The sequence below is a fragment of the Pipra filicauda genome, unplaced genomic scaffold, assembly GCF_003945595.2.
Source record: "Pipra filicauda isolate LSUMZ 115617 unplaced genomic scaffold, ASM394559v2 scaffold246_size1145428_pilon, whole genome shotgun sequence".
Classification (NCBI taxonomy): domain Eukaryota; kingdom Metazoa; phylum Chordata; class Aves; order Passeriformes; family Pipridae; genus Pipra; species Pipra filicauda.
Genome location: NW_024104361.1, coordinates 25,817 through 49,144, shown reverse-complemented (window position 1 = coordinate 49,144; position 23,328 = coordinate 25,817). Strand labels below are relative to the sequence as shown.

Sequence of the window (23,328 nt, the reverse complement as noted above, 5' to 3'; positions counted from 1 at the left end):
GGCTGCAACTGCTAGAAAGCTCCTGACTGCTTTACAGCAAGCAGCTCCAAGCTCCAACCACACCAGCTGGTACAGGCTCAGGATTTCTACAGGCACAAAAAGAGAGTTCAGCTAAAAGAGATTAACCTGAGATCAAGAGCAAAAGTATGACAAGACATCTTAACCCCCTCAGTATAGCACAGGATAAGAAAAAGGGTTTCTTTGTAATTTCAAGACTTTTGAAGCAGGGACCAGGAAAAGCACAGGAAGGGAAGATCCCACAGGATAGCAAGGCTGCAGTCATTTTCCACCTCTCCCTTCTCCGACTACAATTCTCTCTTAAAAGCATTTAAGACAGCCTGGTTTATATCCACAGCACACAATTCACAGAATTTATAGCAAAGTACCTTTGCTTTCCAGCATTCAGTGAATAGTCATCAACTGCTTTGTCATATATTGTCCTGATGTCGTCCAGGCATCCGTTATCCCCGAACGCTCCCCACTCCGTGTTCACGCACATCCGCCCTTGCTCACCATCCACCATCTCTATGTTCCTCATCTCTTCCATGTAACAGGCATTGCTGCCCGTTCCTGGAGGAAGAAAATACTGACATTGCTCTTTGTTTGGAACAAAGCAACACTAGGACCAGCACCACAGCCCTGAAAAGCCTTCTGGGGGATCCCGATCGTGCTTCCTTCTGAATGACGAAGTCAAATCATCATTTGAAAATATCAGGGAAAAACCAAAACCTCACACTTCAGTAATCCTAAACTGAAGGATAACATTTCTGCTGTGCTGCACAGCTCAAGATGACTCAGAGAAGAGGCTCACCCTGGCCACCCATGAGGGTCCCATGCTGCAGGGAGGGGCAGCAGGGCAGCACTTTTGGTCCACCAACCCTCATGGTGTTTCTGAACCCAAAACCACAGCAAGCAACCAGCTGGATTTTGCAGTTAGGAACCACCCTTTCACAAAGCCCACAGACCCAGAGAATCCAGGGAAAATGTGCTGAACTGAAAACCTCAGCAAGTTCTGAGGTATCAGGGCTTTTACCAGCTGATTGCTTGGGGTTTTTTTCTGATTTAAATTGCTTATTTTCTCTGGTAGGAAGGTTACTTCCATGTTGAAATGACACAATATCTGATTCTGCTTAAAGGAGATCCTAAGGAGTATGGCAAGTGCTCCATGTACACAGAGGTCTTGGGGAGCAAAGCTTTATTAGCAATGAGAGGCAGCTTTAGCTGCTACTCAGGGCAAAAGTTTTCTTGAAGTTACCTAAGGAACTCCATTTAACCCTGCACCACAGATTCTGCATCAGTTATGGCAGCAAGTCTGTTTTCCTTTGCCGTTTTTGTAGGGAAATATATCAATACAGTCTGAGCTAAAATAGATCCTCCCACAGTACTCCCTGCTGCAGGAGAGATGAGCCACAGCACAGGGTGTGGGGGGGACGTCTGGGCTTGCAGACTGAGACTCAGGATTGCAGGACCAAACCAGACCAAACCCAGCTGTGGGCCACCACCAGTGTCCAACCTGCCCCACCAGGTGCCACCAGCCCGGCCCAGGCGATCCAGGCAGGGCAGAGGGAGCCTGTCAGAGCCCAGGGCTCTCACTCCCATCATCCCAGAAGTACCCAGGCCACCTCTGACCCCCTGCTCTGCACACAGACACGCTGCTGCAGAGCATGCCTGGCAGGGCTGCAGCAGGCAGTCCTGAGAGGATGCTCCCAGTGCCCCAAGGACACGCTGTCCTTCCCGTAGGGAACTCTGGTTCCTGAAAACACGCCACCGATGGAGCTGCGCAGACACGACTTCCTACCCACACTGCACTGTGCTGACTCATCCTGGACACCTTCCAACTGCCTGGAGGAGAAATTGGTGGCGTTTTATTTTCCTACAAGCCACCTCACAACTTAAAGCTTGCGGGTGCTTTGTCCCCTTCTCTCCCACAGAACACTCATTTCTCTGGATAGCTTTGGGAATTCACACCGCCCCACGTCTCAGGCTCCCCGGGTGTGTGGCATTTGCATGTCACCCATGGAATTACTTCAGCTGTCTCGCTGCTGGGAAGGCAGCTCTCAGTCACTGCACTCTGTCTATCAGAGCTCTCCATCACATGCCATTTGGGAACTGTGGCTGTGCTTCGCAAGTTTATTCTGAGAGACCACATGCTTGAGGGAAGTTGTGGGCTACTGGAACACCCTGGCAGGGAAACTCTGACAGGCTGAACTAACAGAAACTCCAGGAGCTGGTGAGGCTGCCCGAGCCCACCTCTGCTCTCTTCTCAAGCAGCACAGTGCCTTTACTAGATAAAACAGGCAGGATTTGTTTGGCACCACAGCCTCTGCTTATCTCAACTGACTGCAGGCAGAACTAAGCTGGCTGTTGAATTTTGCTCTTTCACTCCTGAACACCCTGGCTTTATTTTCAGTTAACCACAGGGATGCCTCCATGAGAATACACACAGATGTGTTGACGTGCTGTTCAATAAAAAGCAGCTCTAACACATACCCACAATGAGCCCGATTTCACAGTTTGGGTCTTCGTAAGCACAGGTCATCATTGTGCCCACTGTATCATTCACCACAGCCACCACATCCAAGTCAAATTCCTTTGGGAGAGAGAAATACAACAGTGAGAACTCCGGGCTTGGGGCAACCATCACACCAAAGGGGACACGAAAGGAGCATACTATAGGGGATGCTGTTGAAGCACACTGGAAACAACTAAAATTATCATCCTGATTTCACACACACAGAAATAGGAACTTAATCTACCAGCAGGCAGCTAAGGCTCCTCACATGTTGTACCTGTGATAGACCTGTCTCCAGACGAAAGAATATTCCTGACTGTTCTCTTTGGCTTAGGTATGTTATGTACAGATCTTGTTCAGAGGCACATGGTAGAGGACTATCAGCATTCTCTATTACAGCAATAAGGTAGCAAATCCAGTAACAAAGGTTTTAAGACCTCCTTTTCACTGGCTGACAAAACCTCTGCAAAAGTAATGTCCTCCTCAGGCTATTTTTCTTCCCTTCCTAGAAAGTTTTGGCTAAGCTGGTTGAGGCATTTTAAAGATCAAGGAGGGGAGGGGGGAAAACTGTCCTTTAGGGTGCACTGAGGTGCATTCCTACAAGCACCATTTTGAAAACTCCTGCTTTCTCCATGCTCTGATGCATGTGAAATTGCCACATGGGTTGAAAGAAGTCTTGAAAGTTTGGGCAAATTTGGAAAGTTAGAAGCCTCTGGGGGGAAAAAATAATCAACCTTCTGTGCAGGACAGGAGATACAGCTCATGTCCACAAGGCACACAAACCTTGTGAGAGGGAGTCAGCCTGACCCACGAGGTCTGTCAAGTCTGGAGGGGACGGAGGAGCAGGAGGAGAAAAAGAAAACAAAACCAAAAGAAAAATCACCTCTCTTCTTTTAATTCCTTCTCTAAGCAAATATACCACATCTTCTCCCTCGCAGTCCGTAGCTTTGAAGCCTTTTGTCCAGTTGAGAAGGATACCCTAAAAAGCAAGAAAATAAGTTACCAAGTTGCTAAGACTCAGATGTTGCACTTCATACTTCAAATGATTTAGTTTGAGGTCTTACAGAAGAGCCTCTGTGAATTTGCATCTAAAACGACTAATCGTGTTTGGTCTCTGAATTTCCAGAGCAACGTATGAAACTCACAAAAAAAAAAAAAGTGACAGGAACAACAAACTCAAAAAAAAACAAGCGTGTAACAGAAAAAATGTCTTTCTTCAAAACAAACAGCTAAGTAGACAGGAAAGTATTAAGAGCTGCACAGGTGGGGTTGGTGTAAATCTGTGGCAGCGAAGAAGTTAAACACTAAGAGAAAAGAACAAGGGCACACTTGTCAGGGACATGCTGCAGGCCACACTGTCACCTCAGGGTGACACAGCCCACAGGCCCTGGTCCATCTGCTCCATCCCATGAGACAAGATGAACTAGGAATAGGTGCGGGGATGGACTTTTGCTTACTGCTTGCAAAACTAGGGAAGTAGAGCAGCAGGTTTATATGGTGGGAAAAAAAATAACACCTTAAAAAGTGGTATCAGCACCACGGAAAATTTAAATGCTCTTATCTTCGCAGCCATGGGCTGAGCAGCATTTGCATTACTACCCTTAAAGGAACTATTTATAGGAGCAGCTCTACTGATGAGGGTCAGAGCATAAACCTTCTCCTTGTACAACCTTCCTGTAAGTGTCACGTGGATGATATGAAGACAGAGAAACCAGGCCTGGCACAGGCACAAAAGCAGATTCAAAAGACACTAAGGAACTTACAGCATCCAGACTGGTCTGCTTGCAAGGGAAGGAAAAGGTGAAGCCAAGAGGAAGACGTGCACCTTTTATCCCCATATAATCCAGGAAGTCAGAAATGCAGGTAACGATGTGATCAAACAGCTTTAAAGAGAAAAGTCATATTATTTTAAGGTGTACATGTTACTTGCTCTTAAGAAGTTATTTAAAAAGCAGCACTGCAGCCAGAGAGAAACACAAATACCTCTTCTCCTGTTCCCTGCATCACCTCTATAGGAATGGCATAGATCTTGTTGTGCATCTCAACTGTTCTCCTTTTACCACTGCGGATTTTCACCAGCAAAACTCTAAAGTTTGTCCCTCCAAGGTCAAGTGCCAGAAAGTCTCCGTTTTCTGTAAAAGAACATGTGTGTATATTTAAAGAACCATAAGCAAAATATGAAAAAGTGCTTTCTCCAGAAAGTACTTTGACAGAAAATCTCTGAGAAACTCAGTTGGGAAGATCTTCATCAAAGGAGGATTTTAGATGCTGTTCTGATTATTCTATCTCCTATTTTTGTGTGTGTTTTTGTTTTATTTTTGGTTTTGTTTTGCTTTAAACTGACAAGGAAAAAAGGACCCATACAACCGTTCCCTGAGAGAAAGCAGAAATTTGGCCGCGCTGATGGGCAAAGAACTGCCCACTTAGCGCGAACAGGGCTCGTGTGGGTTTGGGTTTATGAGCCCAGCCGTGGCTTTATGAGCCCGACTGTGGTTTTATCCCCTCAAGCTTTGGCTTTGCTTGCACCACGGGGTAAGAACATGGGGCCAGCAACCAGCCCAGGGCAGTGCAGGCTGAGATCTCCTCCTCTGCACGGCCCAGATTCCTCTTTGATCGCACCAGTTCTGCTCCCCCTCCATCAAACTCAAACCCAAACCCCACGGCCGGGAGCCGGTTTTGGGCACCCCATATCCGAGCCAGTGTCCTCCCTCCAGCGAGGCCATGCCTCTACCTGTCCCATCCGGCGTGCTGCGGACGAAGGTGGGCAGCATTTTCACTTTGGCCGTCTCGTGAGTCTTCTTCTTCAGCCCCGCTTCCATCTCCGCCCTCATCCTCTTCTTGACCTGCAGCAGCTGCTCGTGGGTGAGCTTGAACTCGGCCAGGGTCTCGTCGATGAGCCGGTGCTGCTCCGACAGCCGGTAGGCCACGGCCGTCACCATGGCCGCCCCCTTCCCGCTGCCGCTCTCCGACAGCAGGAACCGCACCTCCGAGTCGGGCACCAGGCGCCGCGTGGTTTTGTGCAGGCGCCGGGCGTACCTGGGGGAGAGGAGGCTGCGAGCCCCACGTCTGCACGGGCTCCCCCCGAAACCTGCGCTGCCAGCACGGACCGACTGCAGGCAGTGAGGACACTCGTCGTGCCCAAAATACCTACAGCCTCCCAGGCAGGAAAACTGCCAGGGAAGAGCAGTTCTTCCCTATGGCCTCTTTGCTCTGGAATTTCTAAGCAAAGCCAGTAAAAAGCAGAGAAGAGCATCAGAGTCCCATCCCCTGACCACGAGCCCAGATAGAAGAAATCCCCTGGTTCCCCTGCTGCTCTGATCCCCTCTCCTGAGGTCATCTCCTGAACTCACTGGTTTAGATGGTGTGGGGAAACAGTTCAGAAACCAAAATTGCCCATGTATGTTATCTTCACAGAATCACAGAATATGCTGAGCTGGAAGGGACCCACAAGGATCACGGAGTCCAACCCTCAGCCCTGCACAGGACCATCCCCAACAGTCACACCATGGGCCTGAGAGGATCATCCAAACACTCCTTGAGCTCTGCCAGCCTTGCTTTGACCACTGCCCTGGGGAGCCTGTTCAGTGCCCAGTCACCCTCTGGGGGAAGAACCTTTCTCTAAAATCCAACCTAAAATTCCCCTGACACAACCAGGCCATTTCCTCAGGTCCTGTCACTCCCTAGACCTGCCCATCTGGAAAAACTAGGCAAAACAGGATTCTTGGAAATTCTTTCGTTTGCCAAAATTTTATGGTTTTCTTTAACTGAGGGAAACACTGTTTTCAACAAAATAATGCGAAACTGAAAATGAAACACTAACCATATTTCTCTCCTTTCAGAAGTTTCCTCATAAATTACACCTTCTGATTTCTACATAACTCTAAGCAGCTTAAAAATTAAAAATATTATTTGATTTAAATATTATTTGATTAAAAATATTGTTTGCTTTAAAATGTTGTTTGCTTTAAAATATTCACTTTCAAGATGCAGAAAAAAAAGACAAAGCCAGTTTTTTAAAGGCCACGGAAATGTAAGCACAATTTTTTTCCCCTGGTTTCCAAGAATATCTTCAGAAAAGACCAGAAAAAATAGGGTTCAGCACGGGCATTTTAAAACCAATTGAGTTTAAACTGGAAATGGATATGAAGGTGAATTTATGTGGGTCTCTTCATAGCCCAAACTAAGGGCATGAAGTAAGATTTCATACAAAGAAACTCTCCTTCTGAGAGGTCTACTGAGATCCCTTAAAGTATCTTGTCAGACCACTGTAGCTTTCCCTGATGCTGCAGTACCCAGTTACTCAGAGGTCTAGTTCTTTTCTATGTGGTTTTTAAAATCTCACACTGCTCCTTCACTTAAAGACATCTCTGCTTTCCCCTGAGCTCCCCAGCTCAGCCCAGACGCCCACATTTCGAGTTCCTCATTTCCCACCCAACCCGGGGACTCACTGTGGGTGCATCTTGTAGAGGGAGCCATCCACGCCCACGGTGGTGCGGAGGCGGCCGACCCCCTTGTTGTCCCGCAGCTGGTTGAGGATGGCACCCAGGGTGGAGGCCACCAGGTTGGCGGAGCGGAAGGACACGATGGTGCAGACGTGCTGGACGGCGATGCAGTCCTCGTGGGACGGCTCCACCCCCAGCCGCGTCAGGATCTCTTTGGCTTTGTTCAAACCTTCTTTGCTCCTACAAAGAGACAGCAGCAGAGGGGACTCCTCAGCGGGGATGTACTGAGGACTGAGGTGCATCCAACCACGGGTGTCCTTGCCTGGGGCTTGACAAGGTTAGGAAGAGAATTTCTTAGAGATCTGGACTGGGAAGCTCTGTGAGGCCTGAAACAAAATGTTCTAAACATGCATTCATTCACAGATGGAAACAGCCTTCCATTAAAGCCTGGTGCAAATATGCCACCTACAAATGGACCTGGAGGAATTAAATGCTTTTTCATCATGCTGATGCTTTAAACTTGAAACAGCTTCTCTCAAGCATGAAGCACCAGCCCCATATTTCAGCACAGGCCTGAGCACACACCTAATCCCATGCTCGTTCGCTCCTATGTCTCAGTAAATTAAACCCAGTGTGAAAAACAAAACCCTGAGCGAAGGTTGCCTAAGCAATTTCATGCTAACGGGTCTCTTTTCAGGCTTTTACAACCTCACTGAATCTCTGCCTCTTGCACTGCTTTTTCCCTCATTAGCATCCAGCCTGAGAGGAAAGTTTCTGGTAAAACTTCTCCACGTCCAGCTCGGTCATTTCCCAGACAAAAACGCAAGGAGTACATCTTGTCATCACTAACTGCACTCCATACATCTTTTTAAGGACTCCTGCATTTTCCTAGCACCAGCTAGAAATTTGAAGTTGCACAGGGATGTGCTTTCTACTTATAACCAAAGTGTTCCTCAGGAAGTGAGGTAGGATTTCAGGGCAAATTTTACTCTTAATAACTGTTTTTCTCACTGCTGTGCAAAGTTACCTTGGTCCATGACACAGACCTCTGTGGTTAAGACAAATGAACACACACATTTAATGGAAAACTATTTGGAAAAGACGGTCTGCAGGGACAGGAGTAAAATGTGGCAGGAGGAACAGGCACTGTAAAAGTTACTGGCTGTTTTCAAAAACAAAAGCCAGACCAGTGACTACAGCACAAACTATCCCAGTGATGTGAATTTTAAAAACACCAGGGAAAGAGCCTGTGAGTAATGACCAAAGGGGTGATGACACCCTAAGAAACCAACTGGCACATAGCCCAGAGGTCACCGTGCAGCACCCGGCACTGCCTACGAGACTGAATGCTCTGCCTTGTCATGCTTGTTTTCCTTCTGCCCAGCAATCCCAGGGATACAGCAAGGAGCAACACAAGTATTTGCTAGGAGGCACTAAGCCAATTCACTCCTATGTTTAGCTGTGGGGTGGCAACTTTGGAGATTCTGTGAGCAGGGTGAGAGGTAGTACAGCTCATACCCTGAAGCTGTGCAGACTGGCAGACTTTACAGTTCCTCTCATCACCGAAAAAGGGAGAAATCTTGGGGAGGAGGGCACAGACAGTCTGCTGGGGGTCCCCACATGCCAGCTCTGCACCTGCACTGGAGGATGGCAGCCACCCCCAATGCAGCACATCTCCCCACAAAGCAAAAAGAGGTGCTGGAAAATTAACATTCAGTGTCACTGTGAAGCCCAGGGGAAAACGGATAGATTACTCACTTTTCTATGGCAGAAACATGCTTTGTCTCAAACTTCCCTTTGGTGAGAAGCTCAGGGGTGATCCTCCCCTCAAAGAGCAGCCCCTCCTTGGCCATCTTCACCAGGATGAGCCTTACCAGCTCCCCCATGTACAGCCCGCTGACCATCTTCTCAAACCTGCAGGAGAGGACAGCAGTCACTCACGAATCCATGGCCAACACCACAAGGCAGAGCCCAGCTGTGCCACTGCAACACCCAGCCCAGCCAGAGGTTTGCCTCACCACAGGCATGGTCAAGCTTTCTTGAACTGCAGAATTCATAACACAGGTGGAAAAGGGAGCACAGAGCAGAAAAGAACAGAAGCAAAGTTCCCAAATAACTGCCTCACTCACAGTTGCTTCCCTGGGTTAAGAGATCCACGGTCGATCTCCCGATCAAACTCAGTCCTGATGTCTTCTAGTGAGCCGTCATCTCCAAAGGCCCCCCACTCCGTGTTAATGCACATCCTGCCCTCGTCCCCTTCCACCAGGTCGATGTGCCGCATCTCCTCCATGTAACAGGCGTTGGTGCCGGTGCCTTTGGGGAAAGCACATCAGAAGGTGCTGACCGAGCCGGCCAGGCAAAGGGAGAAAAGCCACGTGCAGCAGCAGCAGCAGCAGCAGCAGCAGCAGCAATGTGTGTTACCAATGATCAGGCCAACTTCGCAGCGCTGGTCGTCAAAGCCACAGGTCATCATCGTCCCGACGGTGTCGTTCACAACAGCCATGATATCCGCATCGTAGTCCTGAGGGAGCAACAGACATCACTGGGGCCCTGTGGGAAACACTGCTCCTGTTCATCACTGGTTTGCTTTCACAAGGAACAGGAGACAAATACCACTCACTGCTCAACTTCCTAAACATCCCCTGCTCCATCTGCCAGTTCCCTATCCCACATACCCAAGAAGGCAACAAGAGCAGACTGATGCACCAGGCAAACAGTAAAACAGCACTAGCATCATTCTAGACAGCAGAGACCTGCTCTCACATCAGCACCCTTAGGCAGGAAAGAAAAGGGCTATACATGAAGGAGGAGGAACTCTGCATGGAGTGATTTGAAGCAGTTGCTTGAGGAGCCAGTCTGGAAAATATTTCTCCTAGGATTCACTTAAACCAGGAGTTTTATTTCAAGTGAAGATTTTAATACAGAAATAATGCGATTAAATAAGTTAACCACATGACATGCACCCATTGCTTTCCAGATTCCTCAGTGTGTGATTCCACCAACTATAATGATAGTAACTGACTACAGTAAGGTTGTTTGGTGACAGCAAAACTCAGGTGTGCTTAAGAGTTCATGACTGCCCAAAGAAAGCAAATACTCTCAGCTCCTGATGAATATAGATGTTGAGTAATCAACATATCACCTGGCTGCAAGCATTATGCAAACCCAAATTCATGCTATCTCACGCTCAGTGCCTTCTTATTTGTTTAAATCAGCAACCCGGTCACCTTCACTCTCTATGAAGTCAGCAGTGAGAAACTGCAGGGAACAACACAGTTCACTGAGCCTGAAATCCCGCTTCCCTCTGCTCCTGTTCTGCTCCCAGGCACAGCAGGTGCACAACTGAGCTGAGCCCAGTACGTGAGACAAAGTTTCTCAGGAATGGGATGCATTGGTATCACTGAAAAGCCACTGCACTTTCTCAGTTTTTGGAGACTGATAGGTTTGCTGAAGGTTGCCAGCGAAAAGACATGTCATAACAACTCAGACCTGTGCTGTGAGGAAAATCACAGCTTCCACACAACAACTCTGACGTCACTTCATTTTTCCAGCAAACGGCAAAACCACACCTTTTCATGCAGGAAAGCAGAGCTCCACCATCACTCAGACCACGCACCCAAGTGAGTGACATGAGTGGTGGTCCCTGACAAAGCTGAGATCCAGTTAAAAAGAAATTAAGTACAATTTACCCCACGTTTCTTGATGGCCTTGTTAAGCAGCCTCACAACATCTGCTCCCTCCACTCCACTTGCTTTGAAGCGCTTCGTCCAGGTTATCAGAATACCCTGATAAAACAAGACAGCAACATTCAACATAATACAATAATAAGACACACACTGATTACTTTTTTTCCTTCAAAACAAGATTTGATACTGCAAATGAATCTTCATGTCTCTTTTCTTATATGGCCTAACAACCCAACGTGAGACAACTGGTGGTCTTTGAGTCTAGTCACAGTTTGCTGAAAGATGGAAAACTGTTTTCCCCTCCCATGCTAGAAAGTGGTGTGTCTGCATTTTGTATTTTCAGCCTACTCTTCTCCCTGTTACTCCTCGACAGTTTTTCTTGGAAAACCATTTAATCCTTTTGGACCATGGAAATAGACTGCTTTCAGAAAAAGCTGACTGTGCGGGACCGACCACAGAGCAGGGATGTGCTGTTGGTATGTCCAGGACTCAGGGCAGTGGGGATCAGGCTACTGCACAGCTCCTGCCCGGCTTGTTTAACTGTGGGATCACGTTTATGGGCTGAGGCAAATGGAAATACTGGAAATGTAGCAATGTGTGTCCCCAGTTTACAGCACAGATCAAAAAGGAAATCCTGGCATTGAATTCTTTGTCTGCAAACTGTCATGAAGAGCCTGCAAATCCCCCAAGGTAAGGACTTTTGCTATTTACATAATGACTGGTTGAATCAGAGCATTCAGTATACAAGCAAATAGTAATAAAAGAAAGAAAAGAGCATTGACAGTAGTCAACAGGAAAGACAACTCAAACCAGCTCAGCCTTCCATACCCACAATATTCACATCTGTCACAACAGAAGCCCAGGAAGCTAAAAACCAGAAAAGCTGAAGCCTGTAGGCACAAGCAGCCATTGCCCAGGTGTATGTTTGCCCATATCTCAGCTTAAAAATCAAATTTGCCCTCCAAACTGGGATAGCTACAGGAGACAGAGGGTCGGGGCAGCTCTTTACAGACCAGGAGGTATTCTCCTACCACTAGACCACAAACTCAGGTTATTAAAGTTTTGTCACTATGCTGCCCTCATTTAGAAACCTCATTTGACATCATTTAGAAACCCAGCAAAGCCCTGTTCTGCTGTGCAGGGAAACCACAGGCAAAGCCCTCTCTGCTGGCACAGCTTTAACAGGCTAAAGGGCACCTTGTTCCACATAACTTTTATAAGAAACTGGTCAAACCACACTGGCAACGAGCAGCTCCTCTCAGCTGTCTGTGACACTGTGCTGGAAGGAGTTTTTGCTCTACCAGCAAGGCCTTGGCAGCAGGAAGGAGCCCTTGGAGTGCAGCAGGGTTGAGTGGGACCCAACCATGCAGTGTCCACCTTGTCACCCGTGGAGAAACTACGGACCACCCTGCCTCCTTCTGCCCACCAAGCACAATGAAACAGCACCCAGGCAAGCACAGCCTCACAGAAGCAGCAACTCAGGAACAAAGCTGGCCCACAGAATCCAGAAAAATGTATTTTTCGAACAGCCAAAACATCACAAAAACTCTCAGAAAGAGAGGTGAGGGGTTTTGTTGGATTTGTTTGTTTGTTTTTAATTAAGAGACACCCTCCCTTGTCTCTTACTACCCCCACTGCACTCTGCCCCTGCACCCCACATGCTGCCTGCCTGCCCCTGCCCCACACAAGCATCATTCCATCCCAGGCGGCTTCAGCAAACCAGCCCACAAACAAGTGCCTTCCATCGTGCAGCTGAACAAACCTCCCAAGGGCAACTCAACTCCACAGCCACACCCCCAGTACGGCTGGTCAGGAGCCTGAGCCTTACCATGCACCATGGCCAGACAGGAGAGCTGCACCAAGGTCAGCTCATCTCTCCTGATCCAAGCAGGGAAAGGCAGTTCCCTGTTGTGAGACCCTGAGGTAGTCAGCACCCTTGGGCTCAGCTCTCAGCACCGCTCAACAAGTATGAAATGTAATAAAAATCGTGCCTCACCTGGCCCTCAGCACCAGCATCTGGGGGGCTGTTGCACCAGGCTAACCTAGAGACCTGCAAGCTGGAAAAGCAGGTCGGGCTTTAACAGGGCAACCTCTGTGTTTGGTGAAGGTTTAACTTTCCTGCACTCACTTGCTACTCTGTTGCCATGGCAATGCTGTGCCAGGAGGCTGCTGAGTCACTTGTGATACAGTGAGCAAAAGTAGGAAAATCCCACAGCATCCTTGCGGTGGGGATCCAGTCAGTCGCTTCACAAGGCGGTTCATTCCCACCCTTTTTAAAGCAGGCTGGCCCCAGGCGACCTGCCCGATTGCCCTCAGTGCACCCAGCCTGTGACATGGCTCATGCTCCGGAGGGACACCTGGATCCGGATCCGTGGGTACACTTGTGAGGGTCAGCAAAACCTGAGCAAACCCTGCTGGGCTGGGTCCCTCCCAGTCACACCCCACGGAGAGGTGAAAAAGGCTGCACAGGAGGCAGGAAAAACCGCCACCGTGTTTATGGGGTAACGCTGAGCTCATCCAGGGACAGCACAAAACATCAGATGCCTCTTCCTCATGTTACCTAGCTGTTTCAAGTAGAAGCATAAACACAAACACAGTCTGCCAGTGAAATATAACACTCATTTATCCCCAAAATGAGCCCTGTCTGGGATGCTGCTTTCATCGCAGTGTTTTAATAACACAGCAGCTCTTCTACATATTAAGAGAATTGTGAAATCTTCTTACCTCATCTAGCTTGGACTGTCGACAGGGGAAAGAAAACGTAAACCCGACTGGCAATTTCTTGTCTTTGATCTGTTGTTTCTCCATGAAGTCTCCCAGGCACTCAGCAACGTGATCAAAAAGCTATAAGAAAGGTATAAAACCACCATGATTAGATATACAGCTTCAGAGAGAAAATGTTTCAAGTTCCATAATGAAAACTGCACGGGGTGAGGGGAAAGGGGAAAATAGCTGCTGCTCCAGGCTTTAAAAGATATATAAATGGCATAGCTATGAAAATACTCTCAGGCAGTGCACATTAACATTGTAATAATTAATAAACTATAAAATACATTGTCCTTTTACACACCTAATTCTGCAGGCATCTATTACACCCACATAAGAACACTTCTCATGAAACAAGGGGTTCTTGGCTCTCAAGCCTGCTGCAACCCTTCCACTTAATATTTGATGAGATCAAAAATGTTCTTTTAACCTTTCGACAACAGGAAGGAGAATCTCAAAAGAACACTTGGGATCCAGACCCACGGGAGGTTAAGCACTTTTATAATGATGCAGAGAAGATAACATCTGCTTCACTCAAGCATTGCTGAGACCAGAGAACCCAGCACTCTGCAGGAACCACCCAAAAGAACATCCTCTCTCAAGTCTATTCCTAAAGCACACAACAAACAAACAAAAAGAACACCCAAGGGATTCGTCTAAATATTTTACATGCTCTGAGAAACAACCCAAAATGGGGACATTTTCTGCATTTTTCGAACTGCTGAACTATGCAGGCAGCCTGCACCGGGCTTGTGGGTACCAATTCCCACCCAGTGCCTTGATGGCACCTGTGACCACTGCATGATGTGTCCCTGCCAGCCAGGTCTGGAACCAGTTGGGCACAAAGGCCTCTCACACCAAGCCTTTTGGAAAGCCCCTCAACACTCAAAGCTGAAATCAAGTCCAAGCAATTGAAGCAACAAACATACACATTTGTATTTACCAGTACCAGAAAGCCAGACATGCCTTCAACTGACCCATACCACAAATGGATGGTAAACTATTAACAAGTCGCTGCCTGCCCCAGGAGATAACTGGGCTTCACATTTTAACTCCCTGGAAAAACAAACAAACAAACAAACAAACAAACAAAACCCCCCAACCCTATCTGCAGCAGCATTGGTGGGACAAGACCAGGTAAACTGCCCAGGAGACTGGGGCTAACTTGGAAGGAGTACAAAAAGCCATCTGTTGTTGTTCCAATTAGCCCACACGGCCTTATTAAGAACAATTTAGAATCTTGGAGAGGTGGGAATGCACTATAGACAGGCTGCAGCAATTACAAATGATGAATAGGAATATTTTGCCCTTCGAGGCAGGTCAAGAATCGGTGTGTGTAATGTTACAATTAAACTGAACACCTTAAACCCATTCTTTAATTGAGGTCAGATTTGATTAAGCAGAAGAACAGTAGTTTCCCAGAGAGAATGTTGCCATTCACTGTCCTGGGCAAATCAAAGACATTTTGCTGAGCCCACGCAGTGAAACAACATGGGAAAGAATGTACACTGCTGTACTTCTGGAAGACTACTTTCAGCTATTCAGATTAATGAGAGAGGAAGAGGAGTTATGAAAAGAACTATAGTTAAGTAACAAAATATGAGAACTTCTCCAGGAGGAACACAGAAAGAGCTGGAGTGTGTGTTTTGATTATGCTTTTCATCTGAAAGTATCTTGCTGAATACTCAATACTACTGAACTTTCAGCTGCTTCCAGGATTACAAACAAAAGCCAGGGGCCAATGTCAAACCCCTGGGGAGTTCAGAGAGCAGGAAGCAGAAACGTTGACTATGTACGTTGCTACAAAAATCCCTCTCATGCAACGAACCACAACTGCACAGAGAAGAGATAAGTCCAAAGGCAAAAAATCCCTGGGCGTTCCCCATGGACTCCAAAGAGTCCGTGCACCTGCTGTGTTTGCCCAGGCAGCCCTGGCAGGACCTGCTGAGGCTGAGCTCTGAGCTGGCAGTGCTCTGGGAGTCGCTCGGGTTCTGGGTTGGCAGCGGGCACACGAGCGTAACGCGGGCAGGAGGTGCAGTTAAATATCAGCCACAACCTGGGCACCGCAGGAGCTGTGTCTGCTCAGTGAGGCACAGCCTGGCTGGGCTACTGTTCTTCACACAGCACAGAGGGAAGGCACCACCCAAAAGCAGAAAACAGACAGGCACTTATTCATTTTGTACCATGGATGTTCGTAAGACTTTCCCTAAGGAGACTCAAAGAAGTGTCTGTATGTGCCCGTGCCCACGCTAACATCCAAACCTTCCCAGTGCCAAAGGACTCTGACAGAAATCTGAGGGAACATTACAATGTTCCTGTGGATTTCACTAAAGCAGGGCAGGTGGACTGAGATAAAATCCAAATCCCCATTCACCTACAGGTGTGTGGTAGGGGACAGTGCAAGCCAAGTATTTTATCAAATGTCCGAGACGGACAGAGCGAATGCCGCAGCCAAGAGGGAAGGACCAGTCTAATTTCACACATTTATAGAATTGAAGCAATACAACCATGAGATGCTGAGCAATAGATCAGGCTTCATTAATTCCTCTGGCCATGAAGTTGCCTGCTCAGGCTGGGCTCCAAGAGGGCTCCACAAGGACACATTTAGCTGGCAGACAGGAGATTTTGGCAAGCAACTGAAGATCCGAACTCAGGCTCAAGCTCCCAAATGGGGATGTTTTAAGGAGCAAGGAAACCACAGTTTCAGATCAGAACAGCCACAAATCCATAACCTATCACCAGTGGCAGTAGAACACAAAAAGCAAAGGCAAAATCAAGCCTCAGGTACGCTCCTCTTTGCTGAGCTGACATAGGAGACAGGTTTCTTACAAATTTTACACCTGTTATTTCACCACTGAAATCAATGAGAGTTTTGCCCTTGATTTTGACAAGGAATAGACTCTGATTGGCAAAGCTGTCAGCCCATGCCTAACAGATGGGGGAAAAAAAAGAGGTTTGAATGCCATGAAGTAGAAAATATCAAAATGAACCATGCTAGTGAGCCATGAAGCCATAAATCACAATCCTGCAATAAGCTGATTATGTACTAAGCTTTAAGAGTATAACTCACCCAAGTTAATGACACAGCTTGCTGGAAATCATTAGTAGCCTACCCCAGACAGGCAGTTCAGTCCAAGTATTCCACAAACCTGGCTCAGAGGTTTCAGGAAACCTCCACCATATCCATGAGTCAGAAGCAACAAACCATCACCTGTCTGTGCCTCCTGGGCATGCCCCATGCTGCCCTGTGAAGTCACACAGCAAGCACTGGATATTGTCATGGGACAACTTCAAACCTGGTTGTAATTCTGATGATGCTTCCAGTTCTTCTTCTTCTGGTTCTCAAATACCAGGAGTGACTGTGCCCACGGGGTCAGTGGAAGCCTTGCTTGCCTCTCTTTCAGCTTAAAAGCCATGACAAAGCCTATCAGCCTGAGCTCCACACTGCTGCTTCCCGACAGCCAAATGGTCTTTAGGTATTTAAAAATTAAAACACAAGCATGACACAGCCATGGAAAGAAAGCAGACCTGATGTCTCCTTTCTTGGCTTCTCCTGATCACCCTTATCATGTCTCCAACAAGTCTCCCCACACCCATCCATGGACACACAGTCCCCTGGCTCCCAACCTGCCCCCAAGCAGCCCACCCAACTTCCCCCCCTCCACCAGCACCAGGCAGCTCAGCTCAGCTCCCCTCCAAAACCACTCTGTGGGAAAGCCACTGCATGACCTCTTGGCCCAGAAATAAAGCAGTAAGGTAGGAAAAGTCTTTACAAGAAGGTTATTTTACTGCTGTGGTTCAGATATCACAGTAATGCTGTCACCAGTTCTACTGACAGGCCATGATTGCCACCTTACACTCACTACTGCATAAGAATGCAGCAGGTACATACATTAAGGGTATTGAGGTGACTACAGAAAATATATTAAAGGTAGAAATGCTGTTCCCAGAATTTTTCTTTTTCTCCTCCTTTGTTTATTCTTCTGAAACAAGCTTTAAGTTACCTGCAGGTCTCATACTCCTAAGCAGCACCTCATTCTAGTAAAAAGTGTAAAAACCTTGCTGCTTCCAACAATGAAAATTATTTGTTTTGCCTTATGCTGACATGGAGACAAATCTGTCAGTAAAATATTCATTGTAATCCACTTCCTGATCATAAAAAGAAAATAAATTCCTCCAAAGAACCCAGTTTGAAATCCAAGTGAATGGATCCAAACATTTTCTACTCTTGGAACAGGGGAAAATTAAAAAAAAAAAAAAAAAAAAAAAAAACAACCAAAAAACTTTCAATTATTCAGCAAAACTGAAGTTGAAGCTGTGCCAAAACATTCTATGAGCTTCCTGTAATTTTTCTAACGTACTTGTACTTTTCATGAGTGCTGAGTTGCTCAGACTGCCAGCACAGATATTTGGCTGTCATGGGGATTTCTATCCCTCACTGAACACTACAATTGCAGGGCTGGTCATGCTCATTGCTTACAAAGACTAAGTTGTTTTCCTGCTCTCCATTCGTGCTCATGGAAAGTAACTTTACTATAAAAGCCAGAATTTTTATTTCCTGGTCATTTTTTCCCTAACTCATCCAAAAGTCTCCCACAGGATGACAGCAGGTCTGCAGCAGCCATGCATGCTCTGTCACACTAAACACTGCTTATTTATGTTCAGTACCAACACAGAAGTCGAGTCCATGCACGCTACAGGTGCAACTGTTAAGATGCTAAGGTCATTCCTGGGGGGTTTTCCTAAAATCTAAGTAGCTAATCTTTCCAGACACCTCCGAGGGAAGAGGAGCTTACCCGTGTCCCGCTGCCGTGCATGATATCTTCAGGGGTGTTATAAATTTCACTTTCCATCTGCACCGTCTGCTTCTTTTCATGCGATACCTTCACCCGCAGAATTCGGAAATAAGAACCACCAAGGTCCAGTGCAATGAAATCTCCTTTCTCTATGTGGAAAACAAGATACAGGTGATTAAAAACCGTATGCAGCACAAATCTGGAAAGTTAAGTGCAACACAGAAGCGAAAGTCCAGTGCCTACAGCAAGGAAGTTCTACCCACAGGGCATCCATGCGAACATCAACCTGATTCCCTGCAATTTAACGTGAAGTCGGTGGAATGGCAAAACCAACCACCACAGGCAACTGCAATGAGGGTTTATCCAAAAACATTGGACTAACAGTGGACAGTGTGTATCCAGATCTCATGATGAAGCTGCCAGATCAAAGATCTCAGGAGAAAGGCAAAAAAGACAGTAAAATGAAGGGATGCCAGACCACTGATGAGCAGCCTTTTGCTGTGTCATTTTGGCAAATAACCCTGAATAGTGGCTGGATTGTGCTTACTCCAAAATCAACAAATTATACACAGATGTAATTAAAGTAGGAACCACTTACTTTGCACCCAGAAAAGCTGAGATTCACTGCAAACTGCAGTCAGATAACACAAGTCAGAGAAATGACAGCCTGAAAAAACAGCCCTGTACTGCTGCAGGAGTTATTCACAAGTTGTGATGCCTTGCCCAGAGCTCCTAAATACCTCCCCAGGAGCCAGGGAAATACTTAGAATACCTCCATCTCCCTCTGTGGTGGAGAAGTCTGAAGGCAAATCCACTACCCTCCAACCTCCACAGACTTCAGGGTGCAGTTCAGGCCTGGCTATCTGAGGAATGACACTTTCAGCACCCCCGGGAGAGCAAGGCAAATACATCTGACTAAACAACTCACCTTATCAATGTTATCTCACCTTATCAATGAGAGAGCAAAGGCAGTGATCGTTAAAGTCCTCGAAAAGATAATATTTACGGAGGCAGAGTGCACAGTTTATCCCCCAGGAGTGTGTGCCCAGGCTGCAGGGAATCCCCAGGGCTCTCTGCAGGCATTCCTGTCTGTGCACGGCATCCACCAAAGGCACACAGAGTTTTCTCATCCTACTTCCTCGTCAGCTGTGACTTTAGGAAGGCCACTCCTAACACTTTTTCCACTTCTACCTAAATTCAACGTGGAAAGACCTTTGGCAGCTGGGAAGGCAGTTTGGACGTGTTACCTCGAACAAACTCCACAAGGATTTCCAGAGCCAGACCTGCCTCTGAGATTACTCTGTCTAATCTCAGATCAAAACTCCTGAAGTCTGGCTTAGTGAGCTGTTCCTCTTCCTCATTGCTCCATGCACCTCTGGGAGCCTGGTCCCGCTCAGCAAAGCTGATGAGCTGGACAAGGTGTGCCTCAGGGCAGGATCTTTAACAGAAACAGACCAAGAGAGGCAAAAGCACTGCAAATGCCCTTAAGGTTTTCTAAGGATGCAATACAGAAACAAAACACTGTCACATGAGAAACCACAAAGAACAATAAGCTCCGTACAGAAAAATGTAGCAAAATGACAGTGGGAGCCCCCGACCTCTAATAATCCTCCCAGTTTTACTGTGCTGCAATGCAACTTCTTCTTCTTCTTGCTGTTTAAGACACAGGCAAACTCAGTTTGCCAAAACACAGATCTTGCAGTGCTTCCCTACCTGTTCCTGAATAGTGTGGCTTTAAACATCATGTTTTTTACCAGTACAAATGTCATTTAAAACGTGAACATACCCAAACACATCCAAAAGGAGATGCAGTTCCCTTTACTGGGCTCAGCATAACAAATTCAGCAACTCATAACCCCTTCACCACAGCAAGTCCACCAGTCAAACATTGACCACAAGTGTCTCATTAAGCCAAATACTCATAAGATAAAGCTTATTTGGGTATCATCTGTTGAGTGCAAGCCACTACCTCCACTAATGAGAAAATCAACAGTGGAGCAGATGGCCCTTTTTCAAGCCTAAACGCACATCAGTACATACCTCAAACAAATACTGCACTTCAGAAATATCTCCCCTGTAAAAAAATTAATGGGTTAGCATGCTTGATTTCCAGCACCATCAAGCTCATTGCAAGGTAAAATATATTAAGAATTATCCTTGTCACTCAAAAACATCTCTGAACTAGATGTAAAGCTTTTTTTATTGCAAAGTAGTGGTTTTCTTTTAGTGTATTTCAGGAATTAAGCCCAAGTAGCAGCATTTAATCTGTGCTTTGCAACACCTAGGTGCAATCAAACCTGCCATGAATTTATTTAGGAAGAGCCTCTGAGAGCATTTTGAATTAGCTTAAGGTACCATTCTGGGCACTCTGCACAAAAAAACCTTGTGGCTTTTGTAAACAAAACCAAGTCTGAATGAAGCAAAAAAACCCCTGCTAACACCAACACCTCCAGGGTCTCCAGAATTATTGCTCACAAACTCCTTGTTAGAAAAGTACACAAGCAAAGATCTGAAACCAAACAACAGTATTTTTTTGAATAGTCAGCTCCCATAATAATAATTGGACTCAGAGGAAAGAGCTTACAAGGCAGTAATGAGAGACAGGCCAGAGAAAAGGGCAGGCTTTCAGCCTCTGGCTTTCATGGAGGGACAGCTGAAGGCACAAATTGCCATCTTTGGGCACAGCAACACGGTCACATCCGTGAGGGCCCCCCAGAACCTTCTGGAGGAAGAGGGCAGGGGGCTCCATGTCTGCCCTGGCTGCACCCATGCGGTGGCTGAGCCAGGCGTGACAGGCACAAGCGGGAGAGTCAGGGAAAGAAACGCCACACCCACCCACAGCAAATATTGCTCATACCTGGGCTTGGAATATGCCCTGCCAGGGAAAGAAGGGAATGGTTGTGCCTGCATCACTAACAGCTATCCAAAGATACCCTCGCTGCCCGCATGTATGGATCACTGTTGTGTTCTACAGAAATTGCCTGGCCAAAGCCCTGCCTTGCCATAATCCCTGCTGCAAAGCCCTGCCCACAGCCTGCCCATCCTGGAGAGGCTGGCAGGAGCCAAGTGGGCACAGGATCAAGAACTGAGCACCCTGTACACAACACACAAGGCTGCTTTTTTAAGTAGGTGTGTCATACGTGATCTGAAATTAATGTCTTGGCATACACACATGCCCATGCTCAGCCAGGGCTACCCACTGCTCTGCCTTGTCCTCAGTCCCAGCAACATTCAGCAATCTCTCAAACCTCTCCTGGCCAGGTGCACATCCCCTTTTTCCTGTGCCATATGGCATCTCAAAGTCTTCCCAGTTCGTACCACAGAACAATTCACAGAATTATCTGACGTGCCACCAGCAGCTCAGACCTGGTGCCCTGCAATGGCTGATGGAGCAGGATAGGGGGACAGGTCACTGCTCAGTTAAACTCAAACACACACGGAGGAAAACACAGGGATTTCTGAGCCAGTTAAATTGCTGGGATTCCATGCAAAAGTCCTCAAGTCACCTCACCTCACCTGCAAATCCTCAGTGCAACCCCTGCCCGTGACCCAGCTGTACGTGGCAGCTTTTGGCTTTCTCGGCAGGCTGCAAATTTCAACACAGTATTTCAACATAACAGCCAGCAATGCTGAATTAAGGGGAACACAGCATTCATATTCATTCTCCCTTTGCTTTTTTTTTTTAGACAGAGACTCAATTCTCAACTAAAATGCTTAAGGTGGCAGAAAGCAACAGCAAAGCAGAACTATCAAAGATTTCCACCTGCCAGACAGCAGCAAGAAGTTACGCAAAGCACCAGGTCTCATGTTCTTTCACCAATAAATTCTTGATTTTAACTTAAAAAAAAAGAAGAAGGCCTCAAAACAGATAACTCTGTTATGCAGTTCTTGCAACCTTGCGATTTCTGCACACAGGGACATAATCTGTGGTAGGCACCAAACTAGTTAACCTCCTCACACTAAGTGAGAAGGAAACCCAGTGTCACTACTAAATAATAAACACTATTATATAATGTTTATAAATATATTTATGTACTCTACATATGGTATTTATTTTTTACAGACATCAAGTAATTTAGAAGTAACAACAATAATTAATAGAGGTAATCTTGGTCTCAAATACCAACACAACATCTTTCTGGTTTCTGATAGCTCTTTGTGCCACTTTTATCAGTACAGTGAGCACAGAAAAACCAAGTCCTACATCTGGATGGAAAAAGCTCAGTGCACCAGAGCAGCAGCTTTGGAGCCACATGCTGCAACCTCCTTGAGTTCTGTGACTTTTCCCCCAAGACAGTCTGCAAGGGACAGCTACAAAATGCAAAATGAATGCCAGGAAACTCAAATTCAGACTTCCACTGGGGAAAAAATAAGGAGAAGGAGATGTTGAGTGAAGCAGCAAATGACTAAAAGCCACTGTATTTGTTAAGATCTAGATGACACCGGTGTAAACTGCAGAAATCAAAAATCATCCAATCTGAAGTATTGATTGTTGGCAGACAAGTCTCAGAGTACATGTATTGACTGATAGTGAACTGTTTGCTAGGAAGGCCTCTTCCATTGGCATCAAAATGGCTTTGACACAGGAATCACTAAATCTTCCAGCATCTGCGGGAACAGACCTGCACACAGAGGGGGAGCTGCCTTCAAAATGCTGCCTGGGCTTGCCAGGAAGCAAATCCCTCTTGTTCTTGGTGGCAACTGGTGTATTTCTAACAGGTTTCCATGAAGCACATCATGTTTAACACGGAAAACAAACACTAAGCTTCTTACCTGAACCATCAGGAATGGACCTGACAAACGTGGGAAGCATCTTGACTGCAGCCGTGGGGTTAAAATCCCTGGAGAGGCCGTTCTTCATCTCCCTCCTGAAGCGAGCCATGACATCCAGCAGTGTTTCGTCGGAGAGCCGCATGGCGTAGAGGTATTTATCAATCTGGGGACAAACACACACCGCCACGGAGTGGAAGACTGCCCTGAGGCACCCAGGTGGGGCTACACCTCTCCCTAATTGCAAGGAGAGTGTATAGCCCCAGCTCACCCTCAGGGCTCTGGCCAAGTTCACAACACAGCCACACGCTTTGTGCCTTGTCTTTTGACTCCAAGTCATGGAAAACGGGAAAGCT

General features: G+C 46.8%; 1 protein-coding gene across 1 annotated transcript in view; it reads right to left on the bottom strand.

The window, feature by feature from the left end:
- The window catches only part of LOC113987812 (hexokinase-1), a 35,171-nt gene that overhangs the window by 5,229 nt on the left and 6,614 nt on the right, over positions 1–23,328 (bottom strand). Inside the window, exons 2-15 of the mRNA XM_027720912.2 lie at positions 22,976–23,138; positions 18,203–18,351; positions 13,365–13,484; positions 10,644–10,739; positions 9,376–9,475; positions 9,084–9,267; positions 8,713–8,868; positions 6,961–7,194; positions 5,244–5,548; positions 4,496–4,644; positions 4,276–4,395; positions 3,396–3,491; positions 2,491–2,590; positions 387–570 (exon numbers count right to left, since the gene is read on the bottom strand). Of these exons, the coding sequence (XP_027576713.1) occupies positions 387–570; positions 2,491–2,590; positions 3,396–3,491; positions 4,276–4,395; positions 4,496–4,644; positions 5,244–5,548; positions 6,961–7,194; positions 8,713–8,868; positions 9,084–9,267; positions 9,376–9,475; positions 10,644–10,739; positions 13,365–13,484; positions 18,203–18,351; positions 22,976–23,138 (2,156 nt within the window). The remainder of the gene's footprint in view (positions 1–386; positions 571–2,490; positions 2,591–3,395; positions 3,492–4,275; positions 4,396–4,495; positions 4,645–5,243; positions 5,549–6,960; positions 7,195–8,712; positions 8,869–9,083; positions 9,268–9,375; positions 9,476–10,643; positions 10,740–13,364; positions 13,485–18,202; positions 18,352–22,975; positions 23,139–23,328) is intronic.